This window comes from Mobula hypostoma, chromosome 3 (genome assembly GCF_963921235.1).
Source record: "Mobula hypostoma chromosome 3, sMobHyp1.1, whole genome shotgun sequence".
In the NCBI taxonomy this organism is placed as follows: Eukaryota; Metazoa; Chordata; class Chondrichthyes; order Myliobatiformes; family Myliobatidae; genus Mobula; species Mobula hypostoma.
In genome coordinates this window covers 117,920,086-117,937,814 of record NC_086099.1, presented here as the reverse complement: position 1 = coordinate 117,937,814, position 17,729 = coordinate 117,920,086, and the positions used below count along the sequence as shown (strand labels likewise).

The 17,729-nt window shown below is 40.1% G+C and overlaps 1 protein-coding gene across 8 annotated transcripts in view; it reads left to right on the top strand.

Moving 5' to 3' along the window:
- LOC134344214 (bile acid receptor-like) overlaps window positions 1-17,729 on the top strand; it is a 129,699-nt gene that overhangs the window by 60,804 nt on the left and 51,166 nt on the right. For all 8 annotated transcript variants that reach the window (XM_063043630.1, XM_063043631.1, XM_063043629.1 and 5 more), the window contains one exon: window positions 7,996-8,358. In XM_063043630.1, coding sequence (XP_062899700.1) covers window positions 7,996-8,358 — 363 coding nt within the window. The remainder of the gene's footprint in view (window positions 1-7,995; window positions 8,359-17,729) is intronic.

Here is a 17,729-nt window from a genome sequence, read left to right as displayed (position 1 = left end):
GTAAATTTGGGTATTAATAGGAGTAACATCAAATTGGCCAGAAAATCTGATGAAGTGCCAAAGCTCCTGGATTATTGGAGTTTTGCTGTCTTTTGTTGAAATCCTGGAGAGTACAAAATGATACAGAAATACTAAATATTCATTAGCAACTGTTAGCATTTGCTTAATTCCTCCCATCTCCCCACTCACACACAAAAACAGGTCACCTCTGGAGTCGCTGCACCCAGATCGCAGTTACGTATATTGGGCCTCCAACTTCCAGACATGTCAACCCAGTCCTCAAACATTGGGCCTCAACTTCCAGACCTTTGGGCTTCCACCTCTGTTATCGACCCTAGGACCCACCAATCACTGGATTTGAATTCTGGGCCTTGAACAATGGACTCACATACCTTTCCAACTATGGGCCTTGTCAAGTTGGGGGATTCACCAGCTCTAATGCCTCTGCCCACACGGAACTCCAATCCCTGGGAAGGTCACCTGCCCTTGTCCACAAGGCTGACCGTGAACATTGGCATTGGGAATCGATGGTCTCCCTTGTCGGCACTTGCTCACCTGGCATCCATCCACAGGGAATGCTGGCCTTTGACCGTGGAACACCAAGTGGTAGGCAAGTTATTGGAGAAGATTCTTAGAGACAGGATTATGAGCATTTTTGAAAAAGCATAGACTGATTAGGGATAGTCAGCATGGCTTTGTGAGGGGCAGGTCATACCCCATGATCCTGATGAATTCTTTGAGGATGTGACAAGGCACATTGATGAAGGTAGAGCAGTGCATCTGGTGCATAAAGATTTTAGTAAGGCATTTGATAAAGTTTCGCATGATAGGCTCATTCAGAAAGTTAGGAGGCAAGAGATCCAGGGAAACTCGGCTTTGTTGATTCAGACGGCAAAAAAGTAGTTGTACATGAAGTGTATTCTGCCTGAAGGTTGGTGACCAATGGTGCTACACGGGGACCTGATCTGGGACCCCTTCTCTTTGTGAAGTTTCTAAATGACTTGGATGAGGAGGTGGAAGGGTGGGTTAGTAAGTTTGCAGATGACCCAAAGATTGGTGGAGTTGTGCACAATGTAGAAGGTTGTCATTGGTTACAATGGAACATTTACAGGATGTAGAACTGGGTTGAGAAGTGGCAGATGGAGTTCATGCCAAAAATGTGTGAAGTGATTCAATTAAAAAAGGAAAATTTGAAGGCAGAATACAGGGTTACTGGCAGAATGCTTAGCAATGTGGAGGAATAGAGGGTTGATAGGATTGTTGACAAGAGATATGGTGTGTTAATCTTCATTAATTGGGTGATTTGAGTTCAAGAGCCACAAGGAAATGTTGTAGCTCTATAAGGACCATTATTAAGGACCTCCAGTACCCAGGGCATGCCCTTTTTCTCACTGTTACCATCAGATAGGAAGTACAGAAGCCTGAAGGCACACACTCAGTGATTCAGAAACAGCTTCTTCCCCTCTGCCATCCGATTACTAAATGGACACTGAATCTTTGGACACTACCTCACTTTTTTTCTTTTTCAATCTTTTTATTAAGTTTCAGAATTACTGAACATAACAATAATAGTAATGATACAAAGAGATCGGGATTACATTAATAATGGTTAACCTGTACAAGCACAGATTCCAAGTAACAAATATAGTTTAAAGTATAGTTTATACCTTTTTAGATTATGAGGACACTCAGTCCTCGTTTATTGTCATTTAGAAATGCATGCATTAAAAAATGATACAATGCTCCTCCAGAATGATATCACAAGAAAACACAGGACAAACCAAGGCTAAAGCTGACAAAACCATATAACAGTGCAAAGCAATATCATAATTTGATAAAGAGCAGACCATGGGCACAGTAAAAAAAAGCCTCAAAGTCCCAATAGGCTCATCATCTCACGCAGGCAGCAGAAGGGAGGAACTCCCTCCGCCACGAACCTCCAAGCGCCGCCAACTTGCCGATGCAGCACCATTGGAAGCACCTGACCACAGTGGACTCTGAGTCCGTCCGAAAACTCCAAGCCTCTGATCAGCCCCTCTGACACAGCCTCTCCGAGTATCATCCTCTGCCGAGTGCTTCGACCCCGCCCAGGCCACCGAGCAACAAGCAAAGCCGAGAACTCGGGGCCTTCCCCTCCGGAGATTCTGGACTGCACAGTAGCAGCAGCAATGGAGCAAACATTTCAGAAGTTTCACCAGATGTTCCTCCGTGCTCTCATGTCCGTCTCCATCAAATCAGGATTGTGCATGGCACCCTACTTGACAAATAATAGACATCACCACTGGAGTGGCCGCTGCGAGCTGCATCACACTGCTATCTTCCCTTCTCCCTTACTTTTTTTTGATATACAGCATTTCTGTTTTTCACGTTTTTTAAAAATCTATTCAATATACGTAATTAATTTACTTGTTCATTTATTATTATTTTATTTATTATTTTTGCTCTGCTAGATTATGCATGGCATTGAACTGCTAAGTTAACAAATTTCACGTCACATGCCGGTGATAATAAACCTGATTCTGATTCTGATTCTGAAAGCCTGGTTGGACCAGACTTAGAATATTGAGTTCAGTTTGGTCACCTTATCATAGGAAGGATATAGAAGCTTTAGAGAGGGTGCAGAGGAGATTTAGCAGAATGCTGCTCGGATTAGAGAACGTCTTATGAGGATAGGCTGAGTGAGCTAAGGAGTGAAGGCTGAAGAGACACGACTTGATCAAGGTTATGAAGCATAAATCTAACGAATATCCAGAGATGTTTTTCCAGGGCTAATATAAGGGGGCATAATTTTAAGGTGATTGGAGGAAAGTATAGGGGCATGTCAGAGCTAAGTTTGATACAAAGACAGTGGCGGGTGCATGGAAACATATATTAAGGACATTTAAGAAACTCTTAAATGGGCACATGGATAATAGAACAATGGAGGGCTATGCTGGAGGAAAGGATTGGATTGATATGTTAAAAAGTGCCCGTAGCCAAAGGGCCTGTACTGTGCTGTACTGTTCTATGTTCTATTTCGAAACTCCAAGAAATCAGGCCAGTGATTGATTTTACAACTGGGAACATCACTATTATCGTAAGAAAATGATGCAACAACTCCAGTGGTGAATAAATTTTCAACATTAGACAACTTCTGGGCCTAACCCAAGGAAAATACATTGGAGGAAAGTTAAATATATTTTAACTGTTGCAATTTGGCAGCTTACTCAGTATATGAAACTAATGCAGGGGAAGAAGTTAAACAAACACATTTGTAATTGTAACTTTGAGATATCATCAGCTCATTTGAAAATATTACTGACACAAGTTTATGTAAAACTAACAGTAAGGGAATGTAACATTTGACTGAATGCACCCTAGTGATTCCAGACCCACCATGGGAATAAATAAATTTTCTACTAAAATGCTGACAGACTGACATATGTGTCAAATTAGCATAATTAAAAACTGCAGCTGAGATGGAACTGATTTAAACAATGGTGAAAACAATGTGCAGAGAGGATCTTCTAGGAATACAGGTGAGAATTGTTCTAAATCTGGCAAATGCTGTGCTCTTCATTTTGAGTGCCAGAGTCCCAAGGAGACACAGGATTGCTTGGAGGGAGAGAGAGTTTAAAAGAAGCGAGCAGTGGCAATTGGCACATTTTGAACGCCACAGTCCCAAGAAGACATTGGATTTTGCATAATTAGGCACCTTGCAAGGACGAATAAAAAGAAGTTAGATTTAACCGTTTGTGTGAGTGGGCCAGTGTTGGAGTGGGGCGTTGAGGCTTTGACTCAGTGAGGCGTAGACCATAGGTAGATATTTGTTTGTTATTTATTCTTTCTTTATTTCTTATTGAACATTTAGAGAAGTGGGGATACCAGACAGGACAGTGGAATGTTCTTCTTGTGGGATGTGGGAAGGTAGGAAGATCTCCAGCGTCCCTGACGACTACACCTGCAAGAAGTGCATCCGGCTGCAGCTTCTAACAGACTGTGTTAGGGAGCTGGAGCTGGAACTGGAACTGAAACTCCGGATCATTTGGGAGGCTGAGGGGTTGATAGACAGAACATACAGAGAGGTAGTTACATCCAAGGTGTAGGATACAGGTAAATGGGTGACTACGTGCTACTGAGGCCAGGACTAGGAAGATCACGCATGGAACATGGCTGAGGAGTTGGTGCAGAAGAGCGGTCTTCATATTTTTTGATCATTGGGGGTTTCTCCCAGGGAAGGTGGGTCCTGTACAGAAGGGACGATTTGCACCTGGATTAGAAGGGTACTAATATTCTAGCAGGAAAGTTTGCTAGTGCTGCATATTGGGTGGGGTGGGGTGGGGGGGGTGAAGATTAAACTAGTTACAGGGGGATGGTAACCAGAACACCAGAACAGTCAGTGGAGTGGTTCTAGAGATAGATGTTGTTAAGGCTACATAGAAAGTCTGGATTTGAAAGGTTGAGCATGATGGGACTAATGTTCTGAGCTGTGTATATTTCAATGTAAGGAGTATTGTAGCAAAGTCTGATGAGCTTAGGGCATGGATCCGTATATTGAATTATGACATTGTAGCCATTACTGAGACCTGTTTTCAGGAGCGGCAGGACTGGCAGCTCAGTGTTCTGGGATTCCATTGTTTTCTATGTGATAGAGTGAGATAGACTAACGGGGGAGGGCTGGACTATAGATGTGAGACAATGCAGCACTGAGGTCATGGACCCTGTACAGACCACAGGGAGGAAGTATTTGCTGTCTTGAGGCAAATTATGGTCGATAAATCCCTAGGATATGCCAAGCTGTTCCCTCAGACTTGTAGGATGCTACTGCAGAAAATACATGGGCCCTAGCAGAGGTATTTAAATCATCCTTAACTACAGTGAAGTGCTGGAGGATTGGAGTGTAACTAATGTTGTTCTGTTGTTTAAGGATGTCTCTAAGAATTAGTCAGGATATTGTAGGCTGATGAGCCTGACATCAGTAGTGGGAAGGTTATTGGAAGCTATTCTAAAGAACTGGATATATAAGTATTTGGAAAGACAGAGACTGATTAGGGATAGTCAACATGGCTTTGTGTGTGGTAAGTCGTGTTTAAGCAATCTTACAGAGTTTTTCAGGGAAGTTACAAGGAAAGTTGATGAAGGCAAGGCAGTGGAAGTTGTCTACATGGACTTTAGCAAGACCTTTGACAAGGTCCTGCGTGGGAGTTTGGTCAAGAAGGTTCAGTTGCTTGGCATTCAAGATGAGGTAGTAAGTTTGTTTAGACATTGGCTTCATGAAAGGAGCCAGAGAGTGGTAGTAGATGATTGCCTCTCTGACTGGAGGCCTGTGATAGTGGAATGCCACGGGGAATGGTGCTGGGTCCGTTGTCGTTTGTCATTTGTCATTTATATCAACGAACTGGATGATAATGTGGTTAACTGAATCAGTAGATTAGCGGATGACACCAAGACTGGTGAGTGTGGTAGACAGCGAGGAAGATTATCAAAGCTTGCAGTGGGATCTGGACCAGATGGAATTTAATGCAGACAAGTAAGAGGTGTTGTAATTTGGGAGGACAAACCAGGGAAGGACTTGCATGGTGAGTGATAAGGCTTTGAGGAGTGTGGTAGAACAGAGAGATCTGTAAATACAGATCCATAATTCCTTTAATGTGGTGTCACAGGTAGATAGGGTCATAAAGAAAACTTTTGGCAGATTGGTCTTCATAATTCAATGTACTGAGTACAGCTGGGATGTTATCTTGAAACATAAGACAGTGGTGAGGCTTAATTTGACAGTAGACCATAGACAATAGGTGCAGGAGTAGGCCATTCTGCCCTCCGAGCCAGCACATTCACTGTGATCATGGCTGATCATCCACAATCAGTACCCCCTTCCTGTTTTCTCCCCATATCCCTTGACTCCGCTATCATTAAGAGCTCTATCTAACTCTTTCTTGAAAGCATCCAGAGAATTGGCCTCCACTGCCTTCTGAGGCAGAGCATTCCACAGATCCACAACTCTCTGGGTGAAAAAGTTTTTCCTCAACTCCGTTCTAAATGGCCTACCCCTTATTCTCAAATTGTGGCCTCTGGTTCTGGACTCCCCCAACATCGGGAACATGTTTCCTGCTTCTAGCGTGTCCAAACCTTTAATAATCTTATATGTTTCAATCAGATCCCCTCTTATCCTTCTAAATTCCAGTGTATACAAGCCCAGTCGCTCCAATCTTTCAACATATGACAGTCCCGCCATCCCGGAAATTAACCTCGTGAACCTCTGCTGCACTCCCTCAATAGCAAGAATGTCCTTCCTCAAATTTGGAGACCAAACCTGCACACAATACTCCAAGTGTGGTCTCACCAGGGCCCTGTACAACTGCAGAAGGACCTCTTTGCTCCTATACTCAACTCCCCTTGTTATGAAGGCCAACATGCCATTAGCTTTCTTCACTTATTTGGACAATATTTGGAATATTGTCTCCAGTTTTGGTCACCTACCTACTGGACTGATGTCAATAAGATTGGAAGAGAGCAGAGAAAATTGATAAGGATGTTGCCAGGACTCGAGATTTGAGTTGTAGGGGGAGACTGAATAGGTTAGGACTTCATTGCCTAGAGTGTAGAAGGTTGAGGGAGATATGGTAGAGGTGAACAAAATTATGAGAAGTATAGATTGGGTAAATGCAAACAGGCCTTTTCCTCTGAGGTGGGGTGAGACTAGAACTAGAGATCATGGGTTAAGGAAGAAAGGTGAAATGTTTAAGGAGAACATGAGGCGGAACTTAATCACTCAGAGGGTGATGAGAGTGTGATCTGAGCTGCCAACGCAAGTGGTGGACACAGGGTCAATTTCAACACTAAATAGAAATTTGGATAGCTACATGGATGGGAGGGGTATGGAGGGTGATTGTCTGGGTGCAGGTCGATATGACTCGGCAGATTAATGGGTCAGCATGGATTAGATGGACCGAAGAGCCTGTTTCTGTGCTGTAGTGTTCTGTAACTCTGTAACTCTAATTAGTGTCTTTAAGTGTTTGCTTGCCCATGATTCAATTAAGAAATGAGTTAAATCTAATAAACAGGATTAAGCTGCCATGGGAAGGTGATAACGGAGTCAAGCTGATTATTAATTTGATTCAGCTGTCAAAGTTTCAAGCAAAATAAAGAAAATTTGCCTTTTAGTTGCTCAGTGCCTTCATGCTATCACACATTAGACTGCAGATAACTAACTCAAAAGAAAAACAAACTATAAGTTGCAAAAATAATATGGGACTACAATTACATATACACCAGCACAATTAATGATGGGAAGTTATCTTTTCTACATTAGAGTTCTCTTCCTGCAAGATTTTTTTCATGATTATGGTGTGAAATACTAAATTAATTTTCCAAACTGAAACCTTTTATTTCATTCAAAAAAGGTTAAAAATAATTTCTGATAAAATTTGACAGTGTTAAATGAATTAAGGCTCTCTGCTCTTCTCTGGATGTAATCTACCACTTATTTATAATATGATTTCATATATTGATGATTACAAGTGATGATTTCATGAAAAAAATAAGAAACTCATTCACAAAGTCCAATTTTTTTGTGTACCACTCAATGAATTTTATCTAAAAAGTAGTATGTCTTTGGAAATATGATTCAGATCCTTTTCTGCATTTGACATGGTCATCTTTAAGACTGCTGAGCATATGCAGTGATGTCAAGAGGCAAGTAATGAGATTCTTAAGTCACTGGTGTAAGATTCCTGTCTTTAATTGCTGGCTACCAATGATGCAGGTTACTTACACTGAAGCTGAGTGCGGGTGGAGAGTCTGGCATTTTATTATAATTATCTTTGGAATCTGGGCATCACTGACAACAGCTGCATTTATTGCCCCTCCCAAACTGAACTTGAGGAGGTGATCGTTAGCTGTCATGTTAAAATACTGCAATTTTTTTTCTGAAAAGCAGCGATATATTAGAAATATTCATAGATATAGATTAAAGTTTCTTGCTCTTGAGTAATTTCTACTTTGTTCTAAATTTAGAGGTTCTGACTGATCAGATTAGCTATCCACTTCAAGACCCAGACCTACAGATGCCTCCATACAGCCAGTATCCAAATATGCAGTTCTCTACGATGGCCGCACCACAGCAGCAGGCACACTATTCCACACATAATTACTACCCTCAATACTCACCAGAAGGACATTATTCTCCGAGCTCATATGAGCTAAACAAGCCACAGTACTTGGTCCCCAATGTTGCAGATGGAGGAATACCTGTGATGAAAAGACCAAGACTCAATAATTCATCTTTGCGAGTAAAGGGAGAGGAAGAGTTGTGTGTGGTGTGTGGGGACAAAGCTTCAGGGTATCACTATAATGCACTAACCTGTGAAGGATGTAAAGGTAAGAATATTAGACATTTTTATATTAAAATGAATTATTTTTCTAAATTGTCAGTATTTAATAAGGAGATATAAATTTATACTCTGATATAATATCATGTGCGTAGCCCAAGTGATAGAAACTAACTTGCATTAAGTATGCTTTTTAATGCTCCGTGGATTCCCATTTGCGTGCACAGCTTTTGGACTTGTATTTATTCACAGATGTATGCCCATAACTGGAAGAGTACGTGGTGGTGAAATCTGTCATTGTGCAATGTCATTGAGTAACCTACAACACTGAGCTTTAAAGGGAATCCTTAATAATTTATGAGTATGTTGGGGACTGATTTTATAGTAGAGTTTATTTTATTCTTCTGAGCTGCAGCTATGTTGGCAATACATTGCGTAGTGGGAACTGCGTTGCTTTACGGTGCCAGCTGTAAAGTCAGTGTTCAATTCCTGGTGCTTTACCTTCTCCTCATGACAGCCTTGGTTTCCTTTCTCATTCCAAGGGCTTGTGGTTAGGATAGTGATTTGTGGGCATGCTATGTTGGCGTCTGAAGTGTGGGCTGCCCAGCACAATCATTTGAAGCAAGTGATGCATATACATGTGAAAAATAACATTAATCTTTATAGGAGATTCCAGGAACTTTTTGATCTTGAAGAATAATGTTTTTTTTGTCATATATGGTGTTATGTAAATGCTATATTATTATAAGATCATTAAGCAACTATATTGGTAAGTATATGATTTTGTACTTAATGTACCTTATGAAGGCTTGCCTTCATATAACTAAAGGTTTAACTGATTCAGCATAAAGCAGCTCATTATAATGCCACCTTGATTAACCATACTGAACATATTTTCGCAGTTCATAATGTACAAAATGTTTAGCAATATCCCATCAAAGCTTATTTGCAAAAATGCAGAGTACAATCTAGAAGGATATCAGTTGCCTGGTTACTGCAAGGTAGACTTCAGGTCATCTATCATTCTCATTTCAAAATATGTCCTCCTATTTCCATGTGCTCATTCATTTACAATATCGGAGCTGCCCACCCTTCAACTCCATGGAAATTCCATGGAATTCAGAACAAGAACCAATCAGGAGTCCTTACTGGGAACTGGGACCACAACACTCTCAATGGATTGAGGTCAGTAGGTAGGATAGATTTCAAATTAACACCAAATAATGACAAAAAGATTACTAAAATAGAGAAAACTAGAGTACGATATTAAGCTTCTTAGAGATATAAACAGAAAGATGTTTTTAAAAACAGCTTACATCCCATTCCCATTCTGACATGTCTATCCACGGCCTCCTCTACTGTAAAGATGAAGCCACACTCAGGTTGGAGGAACAACACCTTATATTCCATCTGGGTAGCCTCCAACCTGATGGCATGAAGATCGACTTCTCTAACTTCCGCTAAGGCCCCACTTCCCCCTCGTACCCCATCCGTTATTTATTTTTATGCACACATTCTTTCTCTCACTCTCCTTTTTCTCCCTCTGTCCCTCTGAATATACCTCTTGCCCATCCTCTGGGTCCCCCCCTTGTCTTTCTTCCCAGACCTCCTGTCCCATGATCCTCTCGTATCCCCTTTTGCCAACCACCTGTCCAGCTCTTGGCTCTATCCCTCCCCCTCCTGTCTTCTCCTATCATTTTGGATCTCCCCCTCCCCCTCCAACTTTCAAATCTCTTACTAACTCTTCCTTCAGTTAGTCCTGACGAAGGGTCTCGGCCTGAAACGTCGACTGCACCTCTTCCTACAGATGCTGCCTGGCCTGCTGCGTTCACCAGCAACTTTGATGTGTGTTGCTTACAAAGTGAATATTGTTCCCTATAGAAAGAGAGCTTTGTGAATGAATAATGCAAAACCGATAAAATAAAACAGATATTTGACTGTAGAAAAAAACAAGAAAGAAACCCAATTTATTTTCTGCAAGGGGGAGGGGGGTTTGATGTTTTTCTTAGAACTATTATGGCTTTCTTTGTTTTGTGGCTATCTGGAGAAGATGATTCTCAGAGTTTTATACTGCACACATACTTCTATAATAAATGAACCTTTGATAATGAAAATGTTAGAAACTATTAATAAAGATGATACAGCAGGATATTTAGAGGGAAAATTGAAGATAATCAATGTGAAAAGGAAGTCACATTGGACCAATTTATTGCAGTTCCCTGATGTATTAACAGACAATGTGAATAAAAGGAAGCAGTAAATATCATGTACGTTGATTTCCAAAAGGTATTTAATAAAAGCTGGATCAAAAGTTATTGTAGACAATGGAATCTCAGTGTAACAGGTAATATTATAGGGTGGAGAAAAGATTGGCAAGCTTAAATGCTTCACTTCTAGTTGGCATGATGTAACAAAAGGCGTTGCATAGATATTGATGATGGGACCTCAAAATTTTACTTTAGATAAATTACTTTAATGTACAATAGGTAAATTTGCTGATGACACAAAGATAGGTAGGTAAGTAAGTTCTGACAATGTCATAAAGAAAGCTACATGGATATAAATAGATTGTGATCAGACAAATCTCTAGTAAATAGATTATTAATGTAGAAACTATGGAATTGTTTATTCTGGCAGGAAAACTGAAAAGGATATTATCTAAATGATGAGAGATTACTGAACTCTGAGATGTAGAGGGATTTGAGTGTATTTGTGCATAATTCACTTCAGGCCAGTAACGTAGCAGCTAGCTTGACGCTATTACAGCTCGGGGTGTCAGAGTTTAGAGTTCAAACGTGGCACTGTCTGTAAGGAGTCTTTGTGTCCTCCCTGTGGAGTACATGGGTTTTCTCCAGGAGCTCCTGTTTCCCTTCCCCCCCCACCATCTGTCCAAAGATGTACTGGCTAGTAGGCTAACTGATTATTCTAAATTGTCCCTTGATTAGGCTAGGGTAAGTCGAGTGTTTCTGGGTGGTGTGGCTTGAAGGGCTGGAAGGGCCTGTTCTACACAGTCTCAATACATAAAGATACAGCAGTTAATTAGAAAAGCTAACATAAGATTTCTTGCTAAGGAAGACAAAGATACTAATATTGTTTCAGTTATATGGAGCATTGGCGAGGCCTCATCTGATATATTTAAGATTGGAGAAAGTTTTTCTTCCTTGGTTAGCTTACAAGCAAATGGTAGTAATCTACTTAGGGCCCAATGGTGTGAACATTAAATTTTCAGGTAACACACATCCCCAGTGCTCTCATCCTACACACACACACACACACACACACACACACACTCACTCTCATCTGTTCATCTAGTTTTCCAATCCTCTTACATTTTCCATTCCCATCCCCTCCATCATCCCTTTCTCATTTAGCTCCACTTTGGAACTGTCAGTCTCTATCCTACCCTCCCGCTTACTGCTATATATCGGAAATCTTTCCTTTCCTCTTCTTCCTGCAGGGTCACAAACAAAAACTTCATCTTACAACTTTTGCCTCCTCAGGAAGTGCTTGTCAGCTGAATGCTTCCAGCATTGTTGTTACTAGTATAATACCTAAGATAGTCCCATAAGGAAAGCGTCGATGGGCTAGGCACTATCCACTGGAGTTTAGAAGAGTGAGAGCGATTGAGATGGGTAAGATCTTGGGTGTCCTGAGAATATATCCTATTTTCTGGAGAATCAACAACTAGGAGCCACATATGAAAATAAAACTTGAGATTAAATTTTTCCTTAGAGGTTGTTAGTTGAAAGCAGAAACTTTGAATATTTTTAAAGCCGGCACACTTAGATAAGCAAGTTAATGAAAGGTTATCAGGGGTAGAATAGGGAGTTAAAATTACGAATCAAATCAGAATGATTTTATTAGATGGTAAATGAGCAGATTTGAGGGCTGAGTGGGCTACTTCATCTACTCATTTATTTGTTCTATTACCTGTATGTAATTAAACATTGTTCCAGCTTTTCTGTCTAACCAGAATCAGAATTAATATCACTGGGATATGTCATGAAATTTGTTAACTTTGCAGCAGCAGTACAGTGCAATACATGATAAATATAGAAAAAGTAACAATTGCAGTGATTATATATAAATGTCTATTAAATAGTTAAGTTAAAATAAGCAGTGCAAAAAATCAGAAATAAATTTTTAAAAAGTAGTGAGGTAGTGCTCATGGGTTCAATGTCCATTTAGAAACTGGATGGCCGAGGGGAAAGAGCTGTTCCTAAATTGATGAATGTGTGCCTTCCAGATTCTGTCCCTCCTTCCTGATGGTAACAATGAGAAGAGGGCATGTCCTCATAAGTAAGAATAAGTAAAGGGAAACTTAATCATTTAATTCTCATGTTGCTTTCCCCACACTATTGATGATTTACAACTACCAGAATACTAATAATGAAAATTTGAATTAAGGAGTCACCATGCTAAAATATTTAGAGATCCAAATAGCGACAAAGCTTCATAATTATTGATTAAATGTCATTGTCCAACTCTTAGTCCTACATTTCACTGCCTGACTTACTATTTCCAGGTACTGTAGTTTTAGAAAATTCATGATGTGCATCAGAGGAAGTGACAGGAGACAAAAGGGTGACCCACAAGCAGGTCTGGGGCTGAATGGTCCAGCTTCAGGCAGCACTGTTTCAGTGCAAGCATTCTGGCCAGCCAGCTGACAGATAGGTAGCAATAGCAATGACAGTTTCTGTCATCCCAAGAAGGATGGCACATTCATACTCAACTGTGGATTTTGGTGTATTTAAGCGATAGTAAATGTTTGAACTTGTGTTATGAACATTAGGTAAGATTAGTGACTGATGGAGATCGTTGTTGGGTTGTCAGAGGTGTGGTGCATGGAGCAGTATAGGAGTAGATGTATGGTTACTGCCAGATCAAATTTGCTGCTGTGTTTACACAGTTCTGTTAAATAGAAGTTATACCATGTAATTACATAGCTTAAATTAATAACTTACAGCCTACAACTGTAAAAACTATTAACAATTTCAGTCACAATTCTTTGGGAAACTGAGAGTAGTGAATCATTTGTGGATACCAAAAGCACAAAGTGAATACCTGTCTATACCCGAGTATCAGTATCAATAGTATACCATGTGTGTGTTTTTAGACATTTGGAATATGTGCATGAGTGTATATATAATGCGTGCAAGTACGTTCATGTGAGTATTTGTGCATGTTTTGTTTGGTGGGTATCTGTCTCTGCTCCTATGTCTATGGTCTTACGCATGAAAATGTGATTTAGCGTAAAATCTGAAGTTATTGTGCAATCGTGGACATATCAGATTGTTAGCAATGCCATTGCTGTTGGTGACCTAATGAATTAACAGTTATGCATATACATTCACTAAACATAAAACAAACACAAAAAAATCAACAAACCAGTTCAATAAATGCCTGCAGACCAGCTCTGGAAAGTAATTCTTTCAGATGGTTTCTGCTGACCTAGTCGACTCCTACATAACAGAATACAGATAAACAAAATGCTCAAAATACTAAGCAGCTCTAGAGAGAAAATGTTAACATCTCAGCTTTTGACTTCTTAGTTCAGGTAAATTACATAAAATATTAATTGCATTTCCTTCTCTGCAAATGCAGCCTGACCATTTTTCTACATTTCCAGTATTTTCTGTTTTTCTATCAGATTTCCAACCTCTGTATTCTGCTTTATTTACAATGTGCTTATTCATCCTCTTTCATCAAAAAGTATCTCTTTAATCAATTTGATGATGATATCTTTGTAACTACTGGCTTCAGGAGGTTATTGAATTTTATATTGTGTGCGAGATGAAAAGCATTCTACCTTGAAAGGGCTGAGAAACAAGTGAGAGTGATGCATTATAAACCAAACTACTTAACCTGCTAATATTGTTATATCAGACTACTCCAAAACTGGAACAGGACTACTGAATTAGAGGTGTGGCAGAGATAACTATTAGTAGTATAATCCAATGCATACACACAAGTTCAAAGGAAAACTGGATTTCAATATGTGTGTACTTCTCTATTCTTCACTCTTAGCTTGGAAATACGTATTTTAAAGACATATATACATCTAGTGATACGCCAGAGACATGAATATGTAGGAACCAGATCAAGGGGGCAGAATAACACAAGGGAGAATTCACCAGAGAGAGCTTGGTCTTGGAAAAGTCAGATGACATCTTTGATGATGCATGTTACAGAACAAAGCTGATGGGCATAAAGAAGATGATGTTTGGCACACTGTAAGCCTACTTCATGCAGAAAGATCAAGAACTTGAGTGACCCAGTTTCAACTTGTCAAGGGTTGTATGTTGCCCTTGGATTTTATCCTTTCATAAGACCATAAGATATAGGAGCAGAATTAGGCCATTTGGCCCATCAAGTCTGCTTCACCATTTCATCATTGCTGATCCACATCTCCTCTCAGCCCCAATCTCCTGCCTTCTCTCTGTATCTCTTCATGCCCTGACCAATCAAGAACCTATCAACCTCTGCCTTAAATATACATAAAGACTTGGCCTTCACAACTGCCAGTGGCAAAGAATTCCACAGATTCACCGCTCTCAGGCTGAAGAAATTTCTGCTCATCTCCATTCTAAAAGGATGCTCCTCTGTTCTGAGGCTATGTTCTCTGGTCTGAGACTCTCCCACCGTAGGAAACCTCCATTCCACATCCATTCTATTAAGGGCTTTCAGTATTCGGTTTCAATGAGGTCACCCCTCATTCTTCTGAATTCTAGTGCATACAGGCCCAAAGCCATCAAACACTCTTCACATGACAAGCCATTCAATCCTGGAATAACTTCCGTGAACTTCCTTTGAACCCCCTCCACTTTCTGCACATCCTTTCTAAGGGGCCAAAACTACTCACAATACTCCAAGTGAGGTCTCACCAGTGCTTTATAATGTCTCAACATTACACCCTTGTTTTTATATTCTAGTCCTCTTAAAATGAATGCTAACATTGAATTTACTTTCCTCACCACAGACTCAACCTGCAAATTGAACTTTAGAATCCTGCAAAAGAACTCCTAAGTCCCTTTACACTTCAGTTTTTTGTATTTTCTCTCCATTTACAAAATAGTCTACCCTTTCATTTCTTCTACCAGAGTGCATGATCATACACTTCCTGACACTGTATTCCATCTGCCATTTCTTTGCCCATTCTTCTAATCTAAGTCCTTCTGTAGCTTCTCTACTTCCTCAAAACTATTTGCCCCTCTAGCTATCTTCATATCGTCTGCAAATTTTGCAACAAAGCCATCAATTCCATCATCCAAATCATTGACAGATAATAAAAAAAAAGAATCCCAACACAGACCCCTGTGGAACATCACTAGTCACCGGCAGCCAGAAAAAGCTCACTTTATTCCTACTCTTTGCCTCCTGCCAATCAGTCACTGCTTTATTCATGTTAGAATCTTTCCTGTAATACCATGGACTTGTAGCTTGTTAAGCACCCTCATGTGTGGCACCTTGTCAAAGGCCTTCTGAAAATCCAGTACACAACTTCAATTGATTCTCCTTTATCTATTCTGCTTGTTAATTCTTCAAAGAATTCCAACAGATTTGTCAGGCAAGATTTTCCCTTGAAATCATGCTGAATATGGCCTATTTTACCAAGTGTCTCCAAGTACCCAGAGACCTCATCCTTAACATTCAACTCCAACATCTTCCCAACCACTGAGGTCAGATTAACTGGCCTATAGTTTCTTTTCTTCTGTCTCTCTCCCTTCTTGAAGAGTGGAGTGACATTTGCAAATTTCCAGTCTTCCGGAACCATTCCAGAATCTAGTGATTCTTGAAAGATCATTTCTAATGTCTTCACGATCTCTTCAGCTACCTCTTTCAGAACCCTGGGGTGTAATCCATCTGGTCCAGGTGATTTATCCACCTTCAGACCTTTCAGTTTCCCAAGAACCCTCTCTCTGGTTATGGTAACTTCACTCACTTCATGCCACCTGACACCTGGAACTTCCACCACACTGCTAGTGTCTTCTACAGTGAAGACAGATGCAAAATACTCATTCAGTTTTCCTGCTATTTTGTTGTTCCCCATTACTATCTGTCCAGCATAATTTTCCAGTGGTCCAATATTCACTCTCACCTCTCTTTTACACTTTATGTACCTGAAGAAACTTTTGGTATTCTCTTTAATATTATTGGCTAGCTTACTTTTGTATTCCATCTTTATCTTCTTAATGACTTTTTTGGTTGCCTTCTGTTGGTTTTTAAAAGTTTCCCAATCCTCAAACTTCCCACTAATTTTTGCTTTATTATGTACCCTCTCATTGGTTTTTATGTTGGCCTTCACTTCTCTTGTTAGACATGGTTGTGTCATCTTCCCTTTAGAATACTCCTTGCTCTTTAGGATGTATATATCCTGTGCCTTTCGAATTGCTTTCAGAAATTTCAGCCTTTGCTACTCTGCCATCATCAAAAGTGTTCTTTTCCAATCAATTCTGGCCAACTCCTCTCTCATACCTTAGCAATATAGATTCATCTGTCTTTAACTTCTCCTTCTCAGATTTTAGGGTGAATTCTATCATATTATGATCACTTACCCCTAAGGGTTCTCTTACCTTAAGTTCTCTAATTAATTCTGGTTCATTGTAAAACATCCAATCTAGAATAGCTGATCCTCTAGTGGGCTCAACCATGAGCTATTCTAAAGAGTCATCTCATAGGCACTCTAGAAATTCCCCCTCCTGGAATCCAACACCAATCTGATTTTCCCATTCCACCTACACATGACTATTGTAACATTGCCCTTTGGGCATATATTTTCTATCTCTCATTGTAATTTGTATGCAATATCCTTACTACTGTTTGGGGGTCTGTATGTAATTCCCATCAGGCTCATTTTATCCTTGCAGTCCTTAGCTCTATCCTGATTCAACACCTTCCGACCCTATGTCACTTCCTTCTAATGATTTGGTTTTATTTTTTACCAACAGAGAATTGCTGCCCCCTCAGCCTTCCTGCCTATTCTTTCAATACAATGTGTATCCTTGGACATTAAGCTCCCAGCTATAATCTTTCAACCATGATTTAATGATGCCTACAACATCATAGCTGCCAATCAGCAACTGTGCTGCAAGTTCATCTACCTTACTCCATATACTGCTCACATTCAGATACAACACCTTCAGTCCTGTATTCACTCTTTTTGATTTTGTCTGACTTTTATGTTGAACATCATCCTGTTGACTGCAATTTTGCCCAATGAACAGCCTATGTACATAATGGATAGTATTTCATTCAGTGCATCCGGGGACTCACCCTGATACAGTATCTATTGAAAGTTGTCTGAGCTTCCATTCTGAACAAGTAGTGTCCACTAAAGTACTAGTGGCATTGGAATTCCAGTTTACAGGATTGAAAGGGACCTACAGGATTTTCTCATTTTCACTCCAGAGGACCAGATTA